Here is a 23,181-nt window from a genome sequence, read left to right on the forward strand (position 1 = left end):
CTGCCGATTAACGGAGCGTCCATGAGTGGCTGAGATACAGATGCCAGGCCGTCCTCTAAAAATCTCCCTCTCAGCAGCTCGGCCCGCATCCTTTCTTTATAGTGATTCTTTACTCTTTTGTTGCCTTTTAAAGCTGCGTTTATTGATAATTCAAGCTTGTTGATTCCATACTCTTTATTTATCACCGCACTCACTGAAGGCTGTGGAGGGATCCCGTCCTCTTCAGGACATCTGAGTGGATGAATCAGACCCACATTAGGCATTCCAGGATGCGTTTAGCATTCAAGAACACAGGCCAGAGCCTCTTTTAATTTGGCGGGCGATAGTGGGTGTATGTCAGCGGTCCTATACCTCACCTCTGGCTACTGCGCCCCGAGGTAATGGCTGTTTAAAAGGGGGCGGCGATTATAATATAAAGTATATATTACGTCACTTGGTATTCATTGGAGGCTGTCACAACGCATGCAGCTCAGGGCCTACTCTCTATCAAGATAACCATTCAGCTGCTCACAGCTTTTGAGCGCTGGAAGAAATAGAGCAAAATAAATAAATAACTCCTTAAATAAATAAAAAAGTGCATTCTATAGGTCACTTTCCAATGACAACAGCAAAGGAACGAAGAAAAATAGTATGTTCTTATAATAAGGAAAGGGGTGATGCCTTATCTCTATGAGATTATGTTTCTTTTATTTAGCTCCCGGCACCCATAATGCACCATAAGCATGAAAGTCAAAGTGCTAATTAATCACAAGGTTTATTCCGACTGCTAAATTGTGATCCCAAAATGTGCCAGACTACTGTACCTTCAGGCTTATCTCATTTCTAATGCTCATTTTGGCTTAAAGACAGACTTTTTTGAAGCGTCCTTTACTTATCTCTCAGCCTATCTAAATGTTGGTTTATCTCCCATGTATGACTAGGCTCGTTGCATGGCCGTCTTTTCTATTAATGGTGATTTTATCAGAATGCACCTCGGCAATGCAAACAGGGCATCAGTGTTGTGCAGGCACAAAGCCCCATTTAATAGCAATTTACAGTTTTCACAGCTTGTTCTTCAGCTCTCTTCATTTCTAAAGATTTCTGTAAATAGATTACTACAATCAAATATGCTGCTGCACAAATCCTATTAGAAAGCAATAGAGTGGAGAAAATCATTTGCAGTTTGATGTGAAGAACTATAGACAAATAATAAAAACCTAACGATTTACAAAATTAGGGTCAGATAGGTGGAACTGCAATAATTCGATGAGCATACCAGGAGAATCATTGTTTTGTTTTTTTGTGTGTTTTTTTTTTTAATCAGATATACACAATAACAAATCTGACACTGCAGAGGCTAAATGCATGTTGAAAGCATATTGAATTCCCCTCAATTGTGGGTTTTCACACAGGTAATATGATGCACTAGGAGCCTCTTCTTCAAAATAAATGGCAGTCAAGGAGGGAAAGTGGAGTGATTTAATTTGGCCTGAACTCAGGTGTCCGCCAGCAGTGGAGGGTCAGTGACCTTTTTCAGGGGAAATAAAGGACAGTCATTCTGAGGTACATCTCATAAACTGTGAAATACATATTCAAGAGCTTATCCATAAACATCACCCTTGAGAGAGAAGTGGTGTCAGGAATATCAGCGTTCCATTGACCCATGCTTTCCTTAAGCTTCTGCGGCCCTCCACTTTTACATATATTACCAATGCAATCACAGGTTTTAGTTTTTATTTTTTTGACCGCTTGTTGTTGAAGTCACACACACTGACACACACAGACATATAAATCCCGATTCATATGTTTGTGCCAGACATGCTTCTGTAATCTCTTCCTCACCGAGAGGAAAATGCCGGGTGCTTTTGATGCTGGTTGTGATGATGCTTCGAGTTGGAAGCATCAGGGACAAAGTCATTACTTGGACTGCACCCTCACTTGAAGTTCCTCTTTGGAAGGAAACAAATGGCCTGGAAAAGAAATGAAAAAAAAAAAAAAAACTGAATAGAAGACTAGCTGTGAAAAGAGGATAGCCATTTATCAGCCACTCATTTCATGCCACTCTTGTCTCCCATACATGAAGCAGAAAAGCACAGTTGCTAGAATGCAGCTTGACTTTGAAAATGCCTTCTTAGCAACAGTTCAATGAATATGTATAGTTCGAGGTGAATAGAGGCAGGTCACACAGTTAGACAAGGTGACCTCGCTGTCTGACGCTTTTTCTCTCTGCTATTGAAACTCTGATGTTTTCATCTCCCGAGATTTTAATAAAACAATGTCCTTTGATTGCTAAATGCATTGTGTCCATTGTCCCAACAGAAAAGCAGAGGAAAGCTAATTTTCTTTCTTCTATCTCTCTCTCTCTCTCACACACGTTCACCTTCGGCCTGTCAGAAGCACTGGCCGTGTTCACGTCTAAGAAGCTTTTGACTGTTGTTCGCGTCTGTAGAAGATTGGTGGCAGTTATTGGTTTTTTCGTGGTGTTTGAGGATGCTTATTTATGCAGTTTGTTCCCCCGTCTGGTTTGAAGTGCTGGAAATCAGGCCCAGATGGTGTTGTTTAGGATACTAAAACTATAGATGAGTGTTCTGTCTGTTGACAAATCCTTTAAAGTGGCTTTGGTTGTATTTTGACTTGTATATGCTCTTTCTCTGCCGTACAATATGTCCACTTGTTGGTGATGTGGTCCCAGGGACATTTTCTGGTCATTGCTGTTTTTCAAACGGTTGCAATTGGACAGCGATAATAAATTAGAAAAACAAGTATGTAATATTCACAAAGATATAGAATTCAAAGGGAGAAGGGGGAGGGGGAGTGACATTAGGCTCATCTCGGATGTATTCACCATTTCCCTCATGATTCCTGGAAACACACAGCTTTGAAAAGGAGTAATTTAGTTTTGTCTAACATTTCACAGTAGTGTCTGACAGGATGCTCCGTCACGTGTGGCAAAGACACAGCTGTGACCTGCATATTTACCCTGTAAATAAGTCTAATTTGTCCACCCGTGCTCCATGTTTGCCCAAACCCAATTTCATCCTTTGCCCTGATTCGCTGATGTTGGAATGTACCACACAAGATGTATTACATAAAAGATGCAGCACATTCATGTAAAACAAAACAGAGCCATCAAATGCACTCACGCCGTCTTTGCATAGTTAAAGAGATACCTCTATTTGAAATGTGTATGTGGCAAGTCTTCATGTTTATGTAAAGTAGCACTGGAGCATTTTCTTTTTTAAGCAGACGGCTGATCGGAGGTCCTACTCACTGTAATTATGAGGATAACTTGCTCTGCCAGGCTTCACGACTAGACTGTTAATTACCCTTCTCATGCCTTAAGATTTGCATTCTTGCAGCTGGGGAACAGCGAAACTCAATGGGCTGTGATTGGATATATGTGCTGGCAGATTTCTTTCTATTTGCATTTGCAAGTCTAGACAAACGTCTGTATCAAAGCTTTAGAGATCTGAGTCCAGATTTGACTCTTTTCTTTTTATTTTATTTTATTGAGTTTAGCATTGACTAATAAAAACAACATTTCCTTTCAGCTCTACATGTGGTCACATGGAGAGATTTAAAAACACAAAAATAAATTTGTGGTCTAGTCTGGGGTTTTTTAATGTTTGGAATCACAAGTGGGTGAAAGTGTATCCAGGAAATATTGAACAATGTATTAAAAGAATGTGCTTTCAGAAAAGACTGGTCAGAAATCACAAAGAGATCAATTTCACATATTTAATTAAATTGACAGCTGTAATATTCTGTACAATTTACAACATCACAAAGTATTTTTCCGCCATACTATTTGACAAATATTTAAAATATTATTATTTTATTGCATAAATGGCTATTTGTACACATCCATATATGGCTGCTTTTATATTTCAAGAAGGGGGTCCCTCGCAAAAGGATCATAAATGAGGTGTTTGTGGCATCTGGGGGAAATTTTTCGGTTCATATTCTGGTACCAGTTCCGGTTCCACCTAACGGTTCCGGTTCCGGTTCCAATGAAATGAAATGAAATGAAATGAAATTAAATTAAATTAAATTAAATTAAATTAAATTAAATTAAATTTATGCATTTAGCAGACGCTTTTATCCAAAGCGACTTACAGTGCATTCAGGCCATCAATTTTTACATATCATGTGTTCCCGGGGAATCGAACCCTCAACCTTGCACTTGTTTGCTTGCTAGCGCAGTGCTTTACCAGTTGAGCTACAGGAACACTAAAATGAACTATAACATTAAACATTGATAACATTAAAATGAACTATTAAAAAATAGTGGCAAGGAAAACTGCACAATACTCAAGTACTCAATGCTCAATACTGTTAATACAATACTATAACTTACTGTCAACCTAATTTAAAGGTTGGCAATGTCGAAATTCAACATACTGTATATCACAGTATACGAATATTCATAGTTTGGGTATTGTTAGAAATTTTCCGGTTCTGGTTCTATTTAAATTTACTGTTATTATGTTTTATACTTATAACCATGTATAAACACTCTCCATAAAGCCCCAATTTTACAAATAATAATGCAGTCAGGAGATGGTGTGATGCAAAGACTGGTTTCCACATTTCAAACACTTAAAATGTATGAAACTTCCACTTTGTGTATCACTCTTGAAATGACCTGTACAATAAATAATCTATCCCTCATACTTACATACAATAGCAGTCTTTCATTTCTGTTATTTGGTTTGTGAAATCCGTTATGGGAAACGACGAATCTTCAGAACACCGTGTCGCACCAGAACAGTTTTCAGAACAGAAACTTGCTCACAGATCCGGTTCTGAATAAGATTCATGGCAGCTTTCATTGGCCAAGGCCTGCCCATGAGGCCGTTTGGCCGACATGTCAATCAACCAATCACAGTTTGTTTCGTTCATAGTCACATTTTGAGGCTTGGAAATCTCGCCACAATAACGGACCGGTGTGTAAAACTCTTGGACATATTTCAAAGATTCTATGCCACAAACATTAAGTATTTGACATACTTTTGAAAATCCAGTGTTTAGTTGATCCTGATAAGCACTCGCTGTCACCTTTGTAAACACTAGGCTTTCTTCTTTCGTGAGGGGTGTTTGGCGCCATGGTATCTTTGATTCCAGGCGGAACGTTAAAGACCACAACACACACATCTCGTGGAAATCCTGTAGAATTCAACCAATCCAATGATGACTTCAACAATCTTGAAGTTTTTCCACTTTATTGTGTGCCATATGCATCAGACGTTCAGCCAACGGTCCGTGGGCGTGACGTCTGAAGCTGAGATTAAGTCTACAACCAATTAGTTGAACGGTTTTCTTTTTCTTTAATTAATTTGTTGACAGTCTTCTTGTAAAAGTGTAAGCCTTTAAATGCATCCCCTTACCACTTCAGCCGTACACATTCAGGAATCATGCCAATTAAAAAAAAAAAAAAAACACATTCTGCTGCGCTCCATCTAGCTGTTTTTGAACACATCTTATGTAAAATAAATGCATCCATTTGGGGTCAAGTGAACATGAAACCAGCCTAATTATTTAGTCGATTAGTCGTTTATTCATCAGGCAACCCACCAACAAGTCAATTTGGAAAATAAGTAGTTTTGCACATCCCTTGAATATAATTTTTTCAGATTGTCTGCTTATAGTATAGTTAGGCCAGTCATATTTCTTAACAGTTACTGATATGTTTGTTAATTCAAGCTCCCATGAGCCCTTCCTCCAATCCTCCCTGCTGAGAGACCGTTTCTCATACTCTCTCATTACTGTACAGAATCATTGATATTCAGAGAGTTCAAAGAAGTGACTGTGAGTCTGCCTTCTAGTTCCCGAAGTTGATTAGATGCTAGTGCGGCACTAAATGAAATTCAATATGTCACCAGGAGTCATTTGTGGCCCATAGCATACAGCATTTAATAGTTTAACCTTTCTTCAACCACTGTTCTAGTGTGTGGAGATGTGTAAGGATGAAGGCTATAGTGAGTTTCTCTCAATGCTTTGTCATAAAAAGCACTTAGTGTGTGATGTATTTGTCAGAAAGGTTGTCCAGAACAAACTCAGCTGTAATATGTAGTAGCACCTGAATGTACAGCTCTATGAGAGAGTATTATTAATATTTATGAATGAAAACATGCCTGTGATTATGACATTGCTTCTGACATGTTTTGTGACTCTTTCAAAGTAAAATGTCCAATGAGTGGCACTAACAGAGAGTTGTCATAACATTGGATTGTTCAAGTAACATAGCATAAAACAAGTCTTTATTAATCAGTGATCTGCGTCTGCAATCATAGAATTGGTGTTTTACCGTTACTGGTGTTCATTTCAGCTGGAAACAGGAGTGAATTGCATGAATAAGTAACAAGTGAAAAGGAAACCTTAAACAAGAGATCTAGTAATATGATCCTAAATTGCACATATTTAGCAACCTGGCCCACACCACAATGTTTCCCTTAGTTCTGTTAGGCTCAGCACTTACGTATATATGACTTTCTCTTTTATAGGCTTGAAGGCAAACCTGTCCATTTAACTATAGTAAATGATTTTTCTGCATGAGGTGCCAGGATAGAATTATATATATATATATATATATATATATATAAAATAAAAAAAAAATCACAGCATGACCTTTGTGAATCAAACAGCCACTGTGGAACCTTCACCAAAAAAAAAAAAAAAAATTCGCAAAAAGGATTCACACACATGCAGACTGTGGAATTCATGGGAGAACTGCTGCCATTATGTGACTGACATTTTCCTTGAGGCTCTCTCACTCTCAAATTGTTGAGTTCTTTTCATAGACTGGATTTTTATAACTGCCATTTTGAGACATCGAAGATGACTAATCTAACTTGAGAATAAGCAAGGAAGAATTCCTTGTTTTGGCTGCTTTGAGGAATGCTTTTGTACATGATATTGCATTTGGTGTCTTATTGTTTGCTGATATGAAAGCTAGGATATGAATTTCAAATGGTCCATAAAAAAAATGTTATGCATAACAATGTATTGTTAGACATTTGATGTCAACGTGTAATAAATTTTGATTCAGTTTCCCCCATGAATCTTGAAGAGTGTGGTTGTTGATGGAATTATTTTGACTGAATGATGTGTGATGCATGTAAATGTCAGGTGGTTAAAGAATGTACATCCTCAAACCGGCATTCTGAAAATGACTCCTGTGGGTAAACATGCGTTCCCCACCCATTATTTTCTTTCATCAAGATGTGACAGTTCTCATCACACTTGAGATATGCGCTCACACAAAGCAGCTTGCATTAATGAGCACTGACTTCTAGTTGTTTTAGCAACCTTGCATTTTTATGAAACACTTTTTGCTAGAGCATGAACTAGAAATAATACATGGTGTGATTTTGATCTTGGCTTGTAGCCTGGCTTTGCCATATGTCATGACTGTCAGGAGCCACTAATCCTGTCCCGTCTACAACACGAGAAAAAAAGGAAAGAGCAGAAATACCAAATTTAAGCAAATGTCCTGGAAATGTAATGCTAATGTCAACATTTGCAGCAGTTAGCCCCTCTCTGAGCCTTAACCCCTGCCCCCTGCACCAATGTAGGCTAAATCAGTATGCTGGTAACATTTATGGATGAACGCATCTCTTCCTGTGCATATCACAATGATTCTGTTGTCTTTAACCATCGACTAAAGGATCAGGCATTAGCTTGACATACATGCTAGGCATCGAAACAAAACTCTTAGCCTTCTGGGTTTTAAACAGATTTAATTCTAGCCATGTAGATTGAACGACTAGATTTTTCGTCTTGTTGCCATAGTAGAAGACAGACTTTCTCCCAACTAGTTTGCAGTTTTTTGCTATAAACAGATAAGCAGCCTCCCATCCATCCAATTTGTTCACTCTAGAAGGTTCCTCCTGGATTCTCGATGTGCCACGGATGCTTTTCAGACCCACTGGAATTATTGATTGTTAGAAAGAGTTTTGATTAACCGAGATACAAAAATGACAAATCAATAGTAGTGCTTCAGTTCAAAGCAGTTGCTGATATTTGTACCAATTTGATCAAATTTGTACAATCAAATTTAAAATATACCAGTTAGTCTACAAAAAAACTGATGCTCTGGCAGAATATAGGCTATTATGGAAACTTCAGAATTTTCTTCCAAATATTTAAAAAAGTGGTTCAAGTATTGTACTTAAAAAAATAAAATAAAATAAGATAATGAAAAATAGGGCAGTTTCTGAATAACAATAGCCACACACACACACAAAATAAAAAAATAAACCTGAATATACTACATGTACTCAATAAATAAACAATAAAAATACAATAAATACAAAGCCCATATAAATAAATAAAGTAGATAAACTCCTGTGTCGTGGGATTATAGTGATTCATAAATCCCAGAGGAGTCAAATTTAGAAACACAAAACAAATGCAAACCCCAGAGGATTAACAATCTCATTTTCCAACTGGAATAAAGAGTGGATTGTCTTGCTTCCTTTGATACTTGCTAAATTACTCAATTTATTTCTTTATTATTTTTTTTATTATTATATTTTTTTTTTGCTGTACAGTCAGTGTGATGGTGTGCACTGGGGCCTTGGAGTTCTAGTCAGATTCAACCAGGCAGACTTTTGTGCTGCTCTTGAAATGGTGGATTGAAAGTCTCATGAGCCTTATACACGTGTGTCTGGATGTGTGTGTAAAGGTCATTATGTAAAGGTGAAATAGCACTGGGTAAGATTTACAGGTAGTAATGCTCAATTCAGTGAAGGATTGGTTGGGAAAGATACTCCTCAACAGAAGAGACCTGATGATAAGGCGATGTCCTCTGCCTTGCAGCGATTTGAAGATTATTCTGCTACAAAAGATGTGTGTCATGAATTATGGTGGATTTGATATTGTTAGGACTGCTTATGGTATTGAAGAATAGTGATAATCTCATTCAACAGTCTTTCAAAGCTTTTAAATTACACCAGAGTAGTTTATTTGTAACTGCAGTCCCTTTATTGAAATTCCCATAGAATAATTATGTGGAGTTGAAGGAGATCTGACCTTTTGGTGCTTCACAAACAGTGGCTGACAGACACACAGTGGAGAGGAGATTGGGGGAGGGGTGTTACATTAACTTTCATTGAACCAAACTGTCACTTTGTTGACATATAGTGTTGCTTTATTCATAAAATTGCATACTGCTGAAACAGCTAGATACATTTTTGTGCTACTTACCATTAAGGCCTGGAGCAGAGATCAAGGTCCCATAATGCAACACTCCTATGAACTGATTTCTATGGAATTTCTGTTAAAATATACAGTCATACAGATGTTGCTTACAGTTTTACAAAATATTTTTTCTAGCTCCTATAATAATTTTAAAGATGAAACATTAAATAATAATAATAATAATAATAATAATAACAACAAAGGTTTTATGATGTTTCTGTATTTAATAATTATAAAATAATTTATCTGTTAATTATATATAATAATTAACAGAGCCACAGTTTAAAGATCAAATTAATCTTAAGACTTCTAAATAATTGAGTGAGAAAAGGTCTATTAGTCAATACTAAAGTGTTTCTTTTCTTTACTGTGTTTCTTATTTTTTTATTTTTTTTATTTTTTTTAGAAACAACTAAATTAGTTTTACTTTAAAGTTCAACATTTTTAGTGTACGTTGTTAGTGTATAGCTGAGTTCAATGTGTAAATAACTTTTTCCAAAATAAATAAAGAAATTACCTAGATCTTTACGGTATACATTTTTAACACTGATGAGATTTTAAAGATTTTTGTAGATTACTCAAAAGTGTCTTTAACTGAAGAGTAACCCACATATAGACACATACAGATTTGAATTGTCTTGACATTGGTGATGGGTCATTTCCTTAATAGTGGCCCTGACAGACAAGATTTTTCTAAAGTGATTTAGGAATATGACTCTTTTACTTGAAGCTGTGCAGTTTCAGGTGTATGAGGATGATGTTATTTAATTATATATATATATATATATATATATATATATATATATATATATATATATATATATATATATATATATATATATATATATATATATATATATATATATATAGACAGAGAGAAAGAGAGAGAGAGAGAGAGAGAGAGAGAGAGAGAGAGTTTCATTTTCAACAAAGAAAGGTCCTAAGAAGATTGATAACAAGTGTGATTGTGTTCCCCTGACTACATTTTCCTTTGTTTACTCCCTGCTGATCTACAGGTCCGAGGTTCTGTGTTATTATATCACTGCCTTTTCCCATTTTGGATCATTTACACCTAATCTGTGGCTTGAGGCCGTCTCAAATGGGTCCTGCTGGTAGGTAGTTGTCACCAGATGTTTTAAGGAAGACAGAGTATCTTTGTTGAGTCAGCGGTGCATGGCAGGGGTGGACTGGTTCGGAGGATTGAGGACAGGCATCTCCTTGTTTTAACCACCTCTCAAGGTCTCTAAGCCGTAGTAAAAGGGGAGCTTCAGAGTCGAATTGCTTGTGTGGAGAGACAGATGCATTCTCTCTAATGCCTTTATAAAATGGTCCAAAAGCAGCTTAATACATATATATATATATATATATTGTGTTTTTTTTTTCGAGGTCAAAAATTCAGACTCTGCTCCCGCTATTATAGTTTTGTTTGTTAGTTGGTTTGCTTTCTTTTTCCTGGTATTAGGACTTTAAAATGTTTGCTTGGTCTAGAAACAGGCTGTGAAAATGCCATCAGTTTTGTTTTTTTGCAGTCCCTGCCCTCCACAATACCCCTCTCTGTGGAGGGATTAGGAATATAGGTTCAATGTCACAGTCTTCTGTTCAAATGAGTCTATGTCTTCATCATTGATAAGAGGAAATTGGACGCAGTGAAGTGCTCTCTGACAATGCTTTATGTTCCCTGCTTTTGATTTCCCTTTGCTCATGTTGTTTGTCCTCAACCCTCCCTTCCCCTTCGCTTCGTCTTGCTCATCACCTTGACATCTTCTGTGTTTGTTTAACAACCATAGAGACAGTTTCTGTTCTGCTGCCCGCACCCCAGAATGAGATCTGTTCAGTAGCTATGAAATTGTGAGTTTAACATATTGCTTTGTATTTTTGCTATTTTTGATAGCCTCAATCCTCCTTCAAAGTCATTCTGGCTGAGAAAACAGTCTACAATTGTGTGTGTGTGTGTGTGTGTGTGTGTGTGTGTGTGTGTGCGTGTGTGTGTGTGTGTGTGTGTGTGCGTGTGCGTGTATACACACATACAAAATATATTGTGGGATTGGATCATTTTTAACCCAGCCTTACACTATTATATAGTTTTTGACTTAATGTGACAGACATGCCTCCATTTCATTCTCAGTTGTGAGCCGTTCTGTGCCAGAGCAGCTGGGTAATCATTTTCAGTTTCTCTTCTTTTCAGTTGAGCAGACTATTGAAATGGCTCTGAGTTTTAATTTCTCTGTTTACCAATTCACTGAATTAACCTCTCCTCAGAGGAGATGCTTGGCGAAAAGGTATTAAAAATCGGGTGATGTTTATCAATGCACCATTTGCTTTTCAATCATCTTTGAAAAAGTCAAACAATAAAGCTGTCAGTCAAGTCGCTTTGGCAAGGAAGCAGCTTGCAGATGTTAGCAGTAAAGAGAGTGTTTTTGATAAAATAAACAACCTACATGGAAATTCAGAAGAGGGAATATTATTGAAATATGCCTGGTGATTTTAAATATCAGAGGTTGCGTTATCCAATAAGTTGTCTGGGCTCCTGGACGTGAAATGGCTCCCTATAAACACCCAAGTTAGCCGCAGTAGCATAATAGTCTCATTTCTCACCGTCTCCAGTGTCTCCCTACATAGCATTGATGGGATCCATGACTTTTTTGCCTGCTGTCCCACCAAACCTCAGGAATCCCGAGTGTTTTATTTTCCCTTTGCCTCAAATCAATTCCAGACACCGCAGTTCCCTGCTCCCTGGATCCTCCGGGACGGGGCTTCTGAAAACCCTGACTAGTCCTCTATTTTCCAGGAAATGAAAAGGTTTGGGAATGAGAGGCTTTGGCAGCGCCCCACCATTCACCTCAAAGCTGCTTAAAGAAAAATATGCAAGCACGTCTTCACGCTGACAGAGATATTCTGGGCCTTGTGCGTGAGACAAAAGAGAAGACACGGGGCCTTTATTAGTCTTGTACATTTTAATAATGGATTTAGTGTCTTGTGGGTGATTGAAGCTCTGAGTGGATGCAGCTGTCGTTAGTCAGTGTTTTTATAACCTAGTCATTAGTATTCTTGGGTATACAGTGAAGCTATGAAGTGCTTACTGGAATTGCATAATAACTGAAGACATAATTAGGATGTTATTGATGTGTAAAGAGGGGAAAAGAAGAAAGGAACAATTATCTTAAATTATTAGAAACCATGTTAAATTACTTTGAAGAAGTCAACTGAGAGGCTATAGAACTCCGGAATCATCATTCATGGCTGACTATTTTAAAGTCAGTCATGCTTACGTTTTTCCATAGACCCCAATGACTCCATTTAATACTGTCATGTACGTCTCCTTGAACTGATTATCTGTGAGCTTTTGTTTTCGTTCTCAATTTCCTTAATAATTGCCCAAGTATTATTCTTGTATTGCTTTCAGTTTCAATGCCATCGTCTTAAATATGTGCAGGGCTTGAAATGAATGATATTTCAGCACATTTAAACATCTATTCATGAAAATCAACACAGCTTTAATTGCTGTATTCAATTTTGTTATTATTTAATTTTATTTAGGGCTGTTTTTGGGGGGGGGCATGGCAAGAAAAGCACAGACTGGGTGGGATGATTTACTGATTGTTATTAATACATCCATATTTGTGCTTGCATGAATAGACAGAAGGATGATTTGTTGGCGGAGATGAATAATGAGAAGAAATATCATTACCAGGCATGTGCAAAAGCTGATTCTAGTGGTTAATAATTATGGCTAAAGCTGTAATGAGTTTTGATAGTTTGGTTGAGTGGCTCAAACACACGCCACACCAAATGTAGGCCCACCTGCGTATCTGTACACATCAGTGACTCTTACACTCTAATGAATGTTAGAAGTAGAAGCCGAATACATTCTTAGAGTTTGTTATCAGGACATTCTGCTGTTTCACTTGTCTGACGGAAGTTGATGTTCCATTGGAAACAAATACGCCTCGTAGAGTGGATAATCAAGGTATGCAGGGAATACAAGCACACACTGTTGCCTTTAGGCGTCTAACCTTCATGTTGTTCTAGGTAATATAAGAAGAGTGCTGAGCCTTGTTTGCCCTAGTAAGGTGATACTCACTTCTCTTTTCCAAGGGCACGTGCTGGAGAACAGACAGTGGCGGAGCCTTGGGCTCTTCTGAAATAACATCTTGAGAAAGTGTTAGGGTGTTCATCTCCGTAGTTCGACTTACAAGACTCCACCAGAGAGATCCAAGCAGCTCACTGGTTGTTAATAGCTCTGATTTTCCACTAACATGCAGCGGTGACAGCAACAGAAGCATCAAGCATCAACATCTCAAACAGCGGCAAAAACAAAGGCTTTCCCTCACATCCATAACTAAGAACCCTGGCCACAACTGTTCGCATATTCATAATCCAGACCTCTCAGAGGAAGTGCGGGAGGCAGGGAAGGAGAAAGAGGCATGAGCATTAGTCACCTTTTTAGAATACAAATCAGCTCTTTAGCCATGCACTGCAGCGAGCCAGGCTGAGGGATTTTTGTTTGCGAAACACCTCCACCGATTAGTCTCTGTAATTGAACGACAATTAAGAGTCAGGTTTCGCCCTGTGAGCACAACCGCTGACCAGGGGAAGTACTGCTGGGTAATGAGAAACCAAAAAGCTCTTTTATCCATGACAGCGTCAGGAAAGGCTTTGATGGCGGAACTTTGAAGTGAATAGATACGCATCTCAATTCCCAGGTCCATCACGAGCACGTGTAGTGTTTAAAGGTTATGACTTCCTGTTACATCGCCGCGTTGTAAAAGCCTTCTCGTTTTCATGCCTCAAACAGCAATTAGTCATTTGAAAGCAATTCTTTTTATTTCTGACTTTTGGCCATGGAATTATGGTAGAAAGTACAAAAGGTTTTAGCCTTCATCACACTTTTGTTTAGGGTGAGTCCACCACTGTTATGTGAATGTTTTAATGACACTCAGATCCTTAAAATTGCACGTTGACAGAGCTAAACACTTGAACAGCTTGGCTTATACTAGCACTCTCTATGATGTAGTGGCATTCAGATCGTTGGGTCTTGAGAGTTGGTCTTTAAGTGCCTAAGGAGAATGTGAAGATGAAGGAGCCGAATGAGAGGGGAGCAACCTTCACAGAAGTTCAAAAGTCTCAGTGGCTTTGAAAATACAGAGCTAGAGGGAAACTCACACTGTCTGGGTGAAACAAGTCTACTTAACGATGAAATGTGTAATTGTTTCTGTGTTTCTACAAAATTGTATCCACTCCCAGCTAAATGTCAAGAGGCAACTACAAAGACACAGCACATTAGCAAGTGTTGCTGGCAGAATAGTCCATTGTCTATTAGGGTCGGCCGATGTCTACACATTTATCATCGGACGTTGTCTACAGTGAAACATCTGTGTCTACAATCGGATGAGAGTGGCGTGGCACAACAAAATACTATAGAACCACTGATCTATAATAGAGATTCATTATATATAGATCAGTCAATAGAACTCAGTATAATCAGTGATGGTGTCTACACAAAAATTTCGAATGATTTTCAATGGTCACTTTGTTGCGTCTTTAGTCTTTAGCTGATGTGGCGTGGAACAACACGGAATCGCATCCGGTGTAGACACAGTGTAAAGCCTGTGTTATACTTTCTGCATGAGCAATCCGGACACGTACACGGACAGCGCGGACATGGACTACTTGTATTTATACTACCGAAAGCGTACGCTGATGGTACGCACCGCAGCAAACATGTGAACAAACAATTGCCCAGAATTATTGCACAACTGGCAGTCTTTATATTGTTTTATTGACAGATTGTACAGGTTTGAGTATCAACAGGCTTCTTCACGCAGCCTGCGCATGTGCAATGGTGCTTTTGAAGCCTATGAAAAATAGGAGGCATACAGTCATCTGCTCAGAGCCTCCACACACTCTGTGATGATGATTTTTACATCACGCCTACCATAGTGGAGCCTAGTGAACTAATGTAACACAGCCTTACGGAGAGATGACTGAGAGTGATGGCGAATGATTTGCAGTTCCTCAGACAAACATATAATCTTGTAAAATGTGTACTGCCGCTCCACAGTATAAATAGATTGCGTGCGATCGGGAATATCGAAAGTCATAATGAAACTAAACAGTGATCGTTGAGGGGGGGGTCTTGATTCCAGTGTGATGTGATGTCTATCAGCCATCGGTGATGGATGATGGCATTATCTATCAGCCCAACCCTATTGTCTATATAGTCAATATAATGATGTATGAAGTAAAGCTGACACAGAAGTAACTTCAAGCAGCTTTCTGTTGGTAAATGTGGCAAATTTATGTGACCAACTACAAATCTGTGTAAGGGAAACTTTTGCCGTCATTCAGAATTCTCAATTGCATGGATTCCCATTGAAATGACTGTGTTTTGCCTGCAAATATTCTCCAGGTGCACCTGAAGTCAGACATTTGTACATTGAGCAGTGGTATGAGACTAGGGCAGGACAATCTGTATATCCTTTCATTATTTCCTTATAGTACTGTTAGTGGTGCTATAACCTTTAAGCATTCTTGGTTTTTCGATCAAACCTATAATGTACTAATATGAATGCTGTGATTAATTACATTCAGTGGAGCATATTCTGCAAAGGCTTTATTTTGATGGTGCCCCATTGGACATTATTCTGATTAAGTAACTTTGCAAGTACATGGCAGCATATTCTACTCTCCATAACCCATAACCCTCCATAACCCTAACCATGATGTAAGTTACTCATAGAGCACCTACAAATGTGAACTATCGAAATAAAAAGTAACTACTTATGTGCTGTTGATATGCATTCCCTCAATATACACCAGGGTAGAAGGCACCCAAGTTTCTTCTACACATCTGTAAAAGCTTCAAAGCCAGCAACCAAACCAGCAGGCAGTACTTGAGATTTCTTTTAAACTCTTGAAAATATAGAAAGGGAGAATATTGAGATTATTTGAATGTACAGTCTAACATGGTTTAAAATACCACCCTTAACAGACCATCAAAAACCAGTGACAGAAACTGGAGTTGGATAGCAAATCAAAAGGCACTGCTGGATATGAAACACCATGTAAGTGTATACTTCAAAAAAAATAAATAAATAAATAAATAAACGGTGTAGAGGCTAAATGAGTGTGAGAGTGAGTATTCTGTTAGGTTTACGAAAAAAAAAATGGCAGCTGTGCTTGACAGAAAATCACTGTAAAAAAACAAAAAACAAAATGGTGACATTGTTTCATGTATTACAGGATGGCATAATGGTGCCTGTATTTTTAACAGCTTACAATTCAAAGAATAATGCTAATATATAGTCCACTTGAACTACCAAATTGGCTTTACCTTAAATGTACCAATAACCACCATAATAATATGGGTAGTATAACAAAAACCCACATGCTGAATCAGAGTAATCATGAGTGGCCAAGAAGAAACAATTATTTATATAAAATGCGATGAGTGGCAGAGTCATTTCTGGGAATGACTATTTACAGTTTTGCATTGTTACAGCAACATTTCTATTTATGTCTGTTTTCAAGCAGCTAATTTGCAGTAGTAAACAGAATTGGGTGAACTCTTCTTCCATTAAGCCTAAATGAATGCATCATGTATTGTTACAATTGAGAGGGTGAATTTAAATATGTATCCTTTATTACAAAAATTACAAAAATCTAACTTTTCATTGGAAAATAAGAATTTAAAATGCGAGATAAATTGTATGATTTTTTTTTTTTTTTTTTTTCATACACATTGGTTCACAATTAATCATTCATCAATACTTTTTGGAGCCTCCTTTTGCCAAGAGAACAGCTCAGAGACTTAATTTATAATGCCTGATAAGTTTGGAGAAAACCTGACAAGAGATCAGAGACAATTCTTTCATCCAGGATCACTCCAGACTCTTCAGATTCACAGTTCCATGTTAATGCTTCTCCTCTTCAGTTCTCCACACTCATTTGCTATATAGGTTCAGCTCTGTGTTGGTATTAAATTGAATCCATGATGTCATGTATCTAAATAAGATATCCAGGATCTCCGGCAGAAAAATAGGCCCACAACATTGTACACATGGGATACCTTTTTATCCATGTATGCACAAAACCCATCTTGAGTGTTTGCTGCTTTAAAAATCTGACCATAGAAGCCAGTCGTATCTGACAACTGAATATGCTGGATGCTGTTTTAGGATGAGTTAAGACGGGGTTCTTGAAACCCATGTGCTGATGCAGGGGCTGTTTGATTTTTTTTTTTTTTAGGCTTTCTGACCCCAAAAAGACTCTATTAATCTCTGCTGTTCTCCAGCTGTGATCCTTGGAGAGTCTTTGGCCACTCAAACTCTCCTTCTCACCATGCATTAGAATGATAGACACACTTCATATCCAGACATATTTGTTTAATCTTTAGTTGACTGGAACCTCTTAAATTATTGCCCTGATGGTGGAAATGGGGATTTTTAATGCTTTAGCTCTTTCCTAACGGCCACTTTCTAAATTCATGAAGTTCAAAAAAATATATTCTATTAATTTTACTATATAATACATATGTAACTCCCCTTTCCATAATTATTTATTTTTTTATCAAAGGTCATGTCCCATGAATATATTTTGTAAATTTCCTAACATACATGTTTAATTTTTGATTAGTGATATTGCTAAGAACTTACTTTAGACAACTTTAAAGGATTTATAGTTTTAAATGTGATTATTTTGTGTATTTGGTGTAACAGAATATGTTGACATGCTTTAATGTTCAAAAAACACATTATTTTTCAAATAGCGCAGTCTTCTCTGATTGGCCATCTGACCCAATGCATTGTGATTGGCCGAATGATGCAAAAGCCACTTTAGTGTAATATCTAATGTATACATGTGCACATACTGAAGATACAAATACAATTTTAGAGAGTCATGTGAAAGCAACAAGTGTAGTTGCTGAAGATCCAAGCATCCAGTAGCATATATCACATATACATGGATATGAATCATCTTTATGGATTTACAACACTTTTACCCTGGTTTGCTTTTGCCTAATCCCACAACAGAGAATGTTACTGAGAGTAAAAAAAGAAAAAAAAAAAAAAAAAAGAAAGAAAGATAGAGGGTGGAAATGAGTGAAAAATGAAGTAGAGCTGACCACACCATTTTCACATTAGTTTGCTCTCAAGCCACCTTTCATTAGATACCAAGCTTGTGGATGGAGATCCAGAGATTCAGAGTGTGCTTGCAGCTGAATTGCTGTAATTTTCTTCTTTTGTTTAGCGATAGCTACTAAAATTCAGAAACCAACAGGGTAAGTGGCTGTTAACTGAAAATACTGTGCACAGAACAGAATAAATGTCTTTCACTCAGGTCTCAGTCTTCCACAGAAATAGCTTCACTTCTGATTTCAAGTGTCATTCCATAACCCTTCTTCTCCTTCGCTCTCCATTTCCTTTTCTCCTTTTCCTTCCGCTGTGGGAAAATATGATAGGAAATTAGATTCTTCTCAGACTTCTGAATGCTTGCAATGGGCCATGACAGAGCTTCTGGATCTGGTTTGACATGTCTCCTAAGGATTCAGAAATCTATTCATCCACCCATTCATCCGTTTATTTGTTTTATATCTTTATACTAGTTCAGCCAGAGGATCACTTCCAGTGCCTTTCAGATTTTTGCAGTTTCTTCATTTCATCCCAAGGCTCTTGCAGTGGCAACTGAATCTGTAACTCTGATTAAGGTCTTGGCATTTTATAGTCCAGAATTCAATATTTAGTTTAAGGCATGTGTAATATATTCCACTGAATATATCCCACTAAACTAGTAATTATAGGCTTTAAGGAAGGGTGATCATTTGTGGTTCCAAAACATTGAGGCGTTTTCTTCTCTTGTCCTCCATTAGGCGTAACAGTACACGCTAGCAGTTTCTTTGTTGAAGAGACAAACAAATGCAGCTGCTCTTAAAATACATTATTTGCCTTTTATTTCCTCCCTCAAATATGTTTTAAGATGCTAGAGCTTGAGTCGTTTCAGCAGAGACACACTTTGACGTCCTGCCGATTAAAGGTCATGATAAATAACGATATCCCTTTTACAGATGTTCCAGACATTGCAGGGTTGGTGAATCATTTACCATCTCTGAGTGACTCTACAACTGGTTTGTTATACAAATGTTTCAGTAAAAACAAGAATAGCTCTGGGGTTAGAACATTTACTGTAATTTCTCAATGTTTTTATAAATCATCAAGTGGTTTGGTTTTTGAGACAAAGAGCATGTACCCCTAATGACTACAAAAACACTGAGTACTATTCTGAGAAGAATGGTGTGGGTTGCATGACGGGGTCTTCAACCTTTTTTTTTTTTTAGATCCCTTGGTGGAGAGAGGGAAAATGGCCAATAACAGCACGCATATATTGCCATATCAATTTATTTTCATACTCTGTTATGCTTACTGTACATTGCAAAGCCATTGAAATCATATCTGTCAAATGTACAGTCATATTCTTGTAATTTTCTAAATGTTAATGAGTGAAAGACAATGAATGTTTAGCATAACATGGACCTCTTAATTTCAATTTCACTGAATAGCATGCTTTTGGGTATGCATATATTAATTTTGTTTTTACAAAAAGCTTGTTTGAGATCTAACAGTAATGTGCAGACTCCATTCAGTGCCACCACAGACCCCAACGAGGTCACACATCTCCTGATAGTTTGAAACATGATAGTTTTACCTGAAATTAAGAGACAGAATACTTTTACTGAAAGGTGAGACACAATTATCAAGTGTTTCTGAATACAGTATTCAGTTCTGTACATCTCAACTTCAAACAAGGATATTTTTTGTACTTTTTTTATTTATTTAAGAAATTTATATTTTAAAGGACATATTAAACTGATCACAAGTAATAATAAACTAAATTCAGCTGTGCCATCATGGGAATAAATTAAATACTACTACTACACTACAACTAATAAAAATGATTAAAAAAAAAAAGTTATTTTAATTTGCAAAGTTATTTTACAATATTAGATTTTTTTTTATCAAATAAATGCAGCCTTTGTGAGAATAAGATACTTATGTAATAAATAAGTATAATAATAATAAAATATATATTGTTCAGTGTAAATGCTCTGGATTCCTAGTGCTTGTAAGAAGCACTCTTGAGAGGAAGAGTTTAGATGCTTTACAACCATAGAATTGTTTTGAGAACTGATCAGTATCGGCCGATACTGATACCGATACAGATCCAATACAAACTTTTTTTTTGTCAATATAGAATTTCTATACCTGTGTGTTGATCTGATTATCACTCCTTTATGTGTAAAACACAATCTACTATTCTATTATATTCAATCTGCTATATTACAATTTCATTTGAAAGAAAAATTAAAAAATGAAAAACAAATATATATTCATAATCTATGACATGAATAATATTATAAACTAGGTTAGTGGATAATTCAGCAGCAAAAGCTATGGGAGCACAGTCATTTTATAAAATCAAAACTTTTATCAAAAACATTATTTAGTGGGGAATAAATAAATGTGTTGAACAAAATCTGGTAAAATGTCACCCATTGCTATTTGTATTGCAATTCATTTGTATTGATGAATGAAATAACTGTGATTGGTTGTTTGACATGTTGGTCAAACAGCCTCAAATGCGGTTCCTGGCCAATGAAAGCTGCCATGAATTCCAGACCTTCAGGCTATGCAAGACTAACCTAATTCTGACATTTTGGTGGCTGGTCAATAATGAAAGGAAGGGGTAGAATGTCTTCTTTCTCTTGCTCCGATGCCAATTTACAGAGAAGAGCAAAGCAATATAATGTGATCAGGGCCTGACAGTATGGAGGTCTGCCTCAGTTAGGGCACCCACTTTCCTAGTTCTCTGCTGGTTGCACTTTATTTTGGGAAATATTTACGGGCTTTGCTTTGCAGACTGGCAATTGGTTAGGATTTGTTTTCTGTCTTGCTTATCCACCCCTCTGGTGCCTTTCACACTCTAACAGACCCCTCCTCCATATGTGTGTAAAGTGAGGATTTGACTTACTATGATTAGGGTAAGGATGGCGGAGCGTGTGTGTGTGCGTGGGTGCAGCGGCCCACCGTAGCTGTTGTCAGAGCTAAAGGTTGTTAGCGGCTCAGTGGATGAGAAAATACCCAGCAGGCTGCACTCCCATACCACATCCGCCTACACCCAGACAGAGAGCGATGGACGGACTTTATGGGATTTCACCCAACACCTCAAGTGGTTAATTACTGGATGTATAACATGACATGTGTTTACACACAATAAAGATCTGGAAAAGTATGGTATTGACAGTTGTTAAAGAGCAGGTATTGTGTGACTTTTATATTAGGAATTTGATGAGATGTATATTCATTAATATTATTTAATATTAATAGTTGAGTTAATTGTATTATACACCTCTGTGGTCAGTAAGATTTGAAATGCTTTCGAAAGATTTTTTATGCTCACCCAGACTGCATTTATTTCTATTAAAATTATTAAAATATATTTTAAAATGCAATTTATTTCCATGATGACAAAGCTTAAAATTCAGCAGCCATTACTGGTGATTTGAGGCTCAAGAAACGTTCTTATTATTTATGTCTGCTTAATATATTTTTTTTTTAAACCATGACATGTTTTTTCAGGATTGTTTTATATATATATATATATATATATATATATATATATATATGTATGTATGTATGTATGTATGTATGTATGTATGTATATATATATATATATATATATATATATATATATATATATATATATATATATATATATAAACTGCATGTATTTGAAATAGAAATATTTTATAAGTTATATTGTAAGCTTAATAATTTTCACTAAAAGTTGAATAGAAATACATACAATTTCACAATGTATTTGTCTTTGACTTGTCCCGCTTTTGCTTTAATGAGATCTGCACTCAAGCTGCACGAACTCCCCAGGTGTGTTTGTAAAACCTGATGATCAAGGTTTCCAGCTTGATTTGAGCCAAAGAACATCTTGTGCTTCAGTGGAAACAAGAACATATGACTTTTCTAAGAACAGCAAGAACATCTGAAAAGGATTTCACCTGATCAATGACACAAATTCTCTTTGTGACCTAGTAATAGTGCAGAACGTTTTGCCTCAAAGTCTCATTAAATGTTTTATTATCCTGACATTTTCAGTGTACTGTTTAGGCTTTATGTAGACAGTTTAGACCTGTGTACCCTACTTATTCTTTCTCATATGACTAATGGCTTTTTCTCCATTTTTGTTTCAGAATCGGAGCAGAAGAACGAGTGGAAAAGCATGACTTTGTGATGGATCTCAGAAGTCAAGTCCAGTGAGGTCTCCTTCTGTCCCCCTCGACCCCTTTAGAGACCACACCTTCCAGTGGACCCCATTTCAAGGATTCTCTCTGGATTTTGATACCCACAGGGGGAAGGCCCAGAGGAAGTGGACAGTGTGGGCAGGATGTGGGAGGGACTGAGGCAGCAGGTGTTCTTCTTGTGTTTGGGGGCCGCACTATGGAGCGCTGTAGCAGCAGCGACATACAGGGTCTCAGGGCCACGGGAGCGTGGCCACCGCCGCCATCTCTCTTTACACAGACACAGGGAGAGAGGCAAAGAAGGCCAGGTGCTTCACCGCTCCAAACGGGGCTGGGTCTGGAACCAGTTCTTTGTCATTGAGGAGTACACAGGCCCCGATCCCGTCTTAGTAGGTCGGGTAAGTAGAAACAAGGAACATCTACGTCCATCTCATGTCGTCCTACTCCTCGTTCTCCATCTCTCTCCCTCTCTTTTTTTTTCTCTTAAGGTTATGTTGTGAATGAAAGTCATTGGGGTTTTCATTACAGACAGAGTCCTTGCAATATCCTCCATTTGTTCCACAAAGGCAATCAGTGGCCCACTTGATTAAAGGTTATAAATTGGATTTCCTTTTTAATAACAGTGCAGTCCCCGATGGTTCTTGCATAAGGGAAATGGACGATTTATGGGCCTGTCGGATAGTTACATAGCAAAC

The 23,181-nt window shown here is 37.4% G+C and overlaps 1 protein-coding gene across 1 annotated transcript in view; it reads left to right on the forward strand.

Annotated features, from left to right (window-relative positions):
- Nucleotides 1-23,181, forward strand: part of LOC128016718 (cadherin-11-like) — a 56,949-nt gene that overhangs the window by 17,417 nt on the left and 16,351 nt on the right. The window contains exon 2 of the mRNA XM_052601426.1: nucleotides 22,439-22,884. Coding sequence (XP_052457386.1) covers nucleotides 22,633-22,884 — 252 coding nt within the window. The 5' untranslated portion in view covers nucleotides 22,439-22,632. The remainder of the gene's footprint in view (nucleotides 1-22,438; nucleotides 22,885-23,181) is intronic.

The sequence above is a fragment of the Carassius gibelio genome, chromosome A7, assembly GCF_023724105.1.
Source record: "Carassius gibelio isolate Cgi1373 ecotype wild population from Czech Republic chromosome A7, carGib1.2-hapl.c, whole genome shotgun sequence".
NCBI lineage: Eukaryota > Metazoa > Chordata > Actinopteri > Cypriniformes > Cyprinidae > Carassius > Carassius gibelio.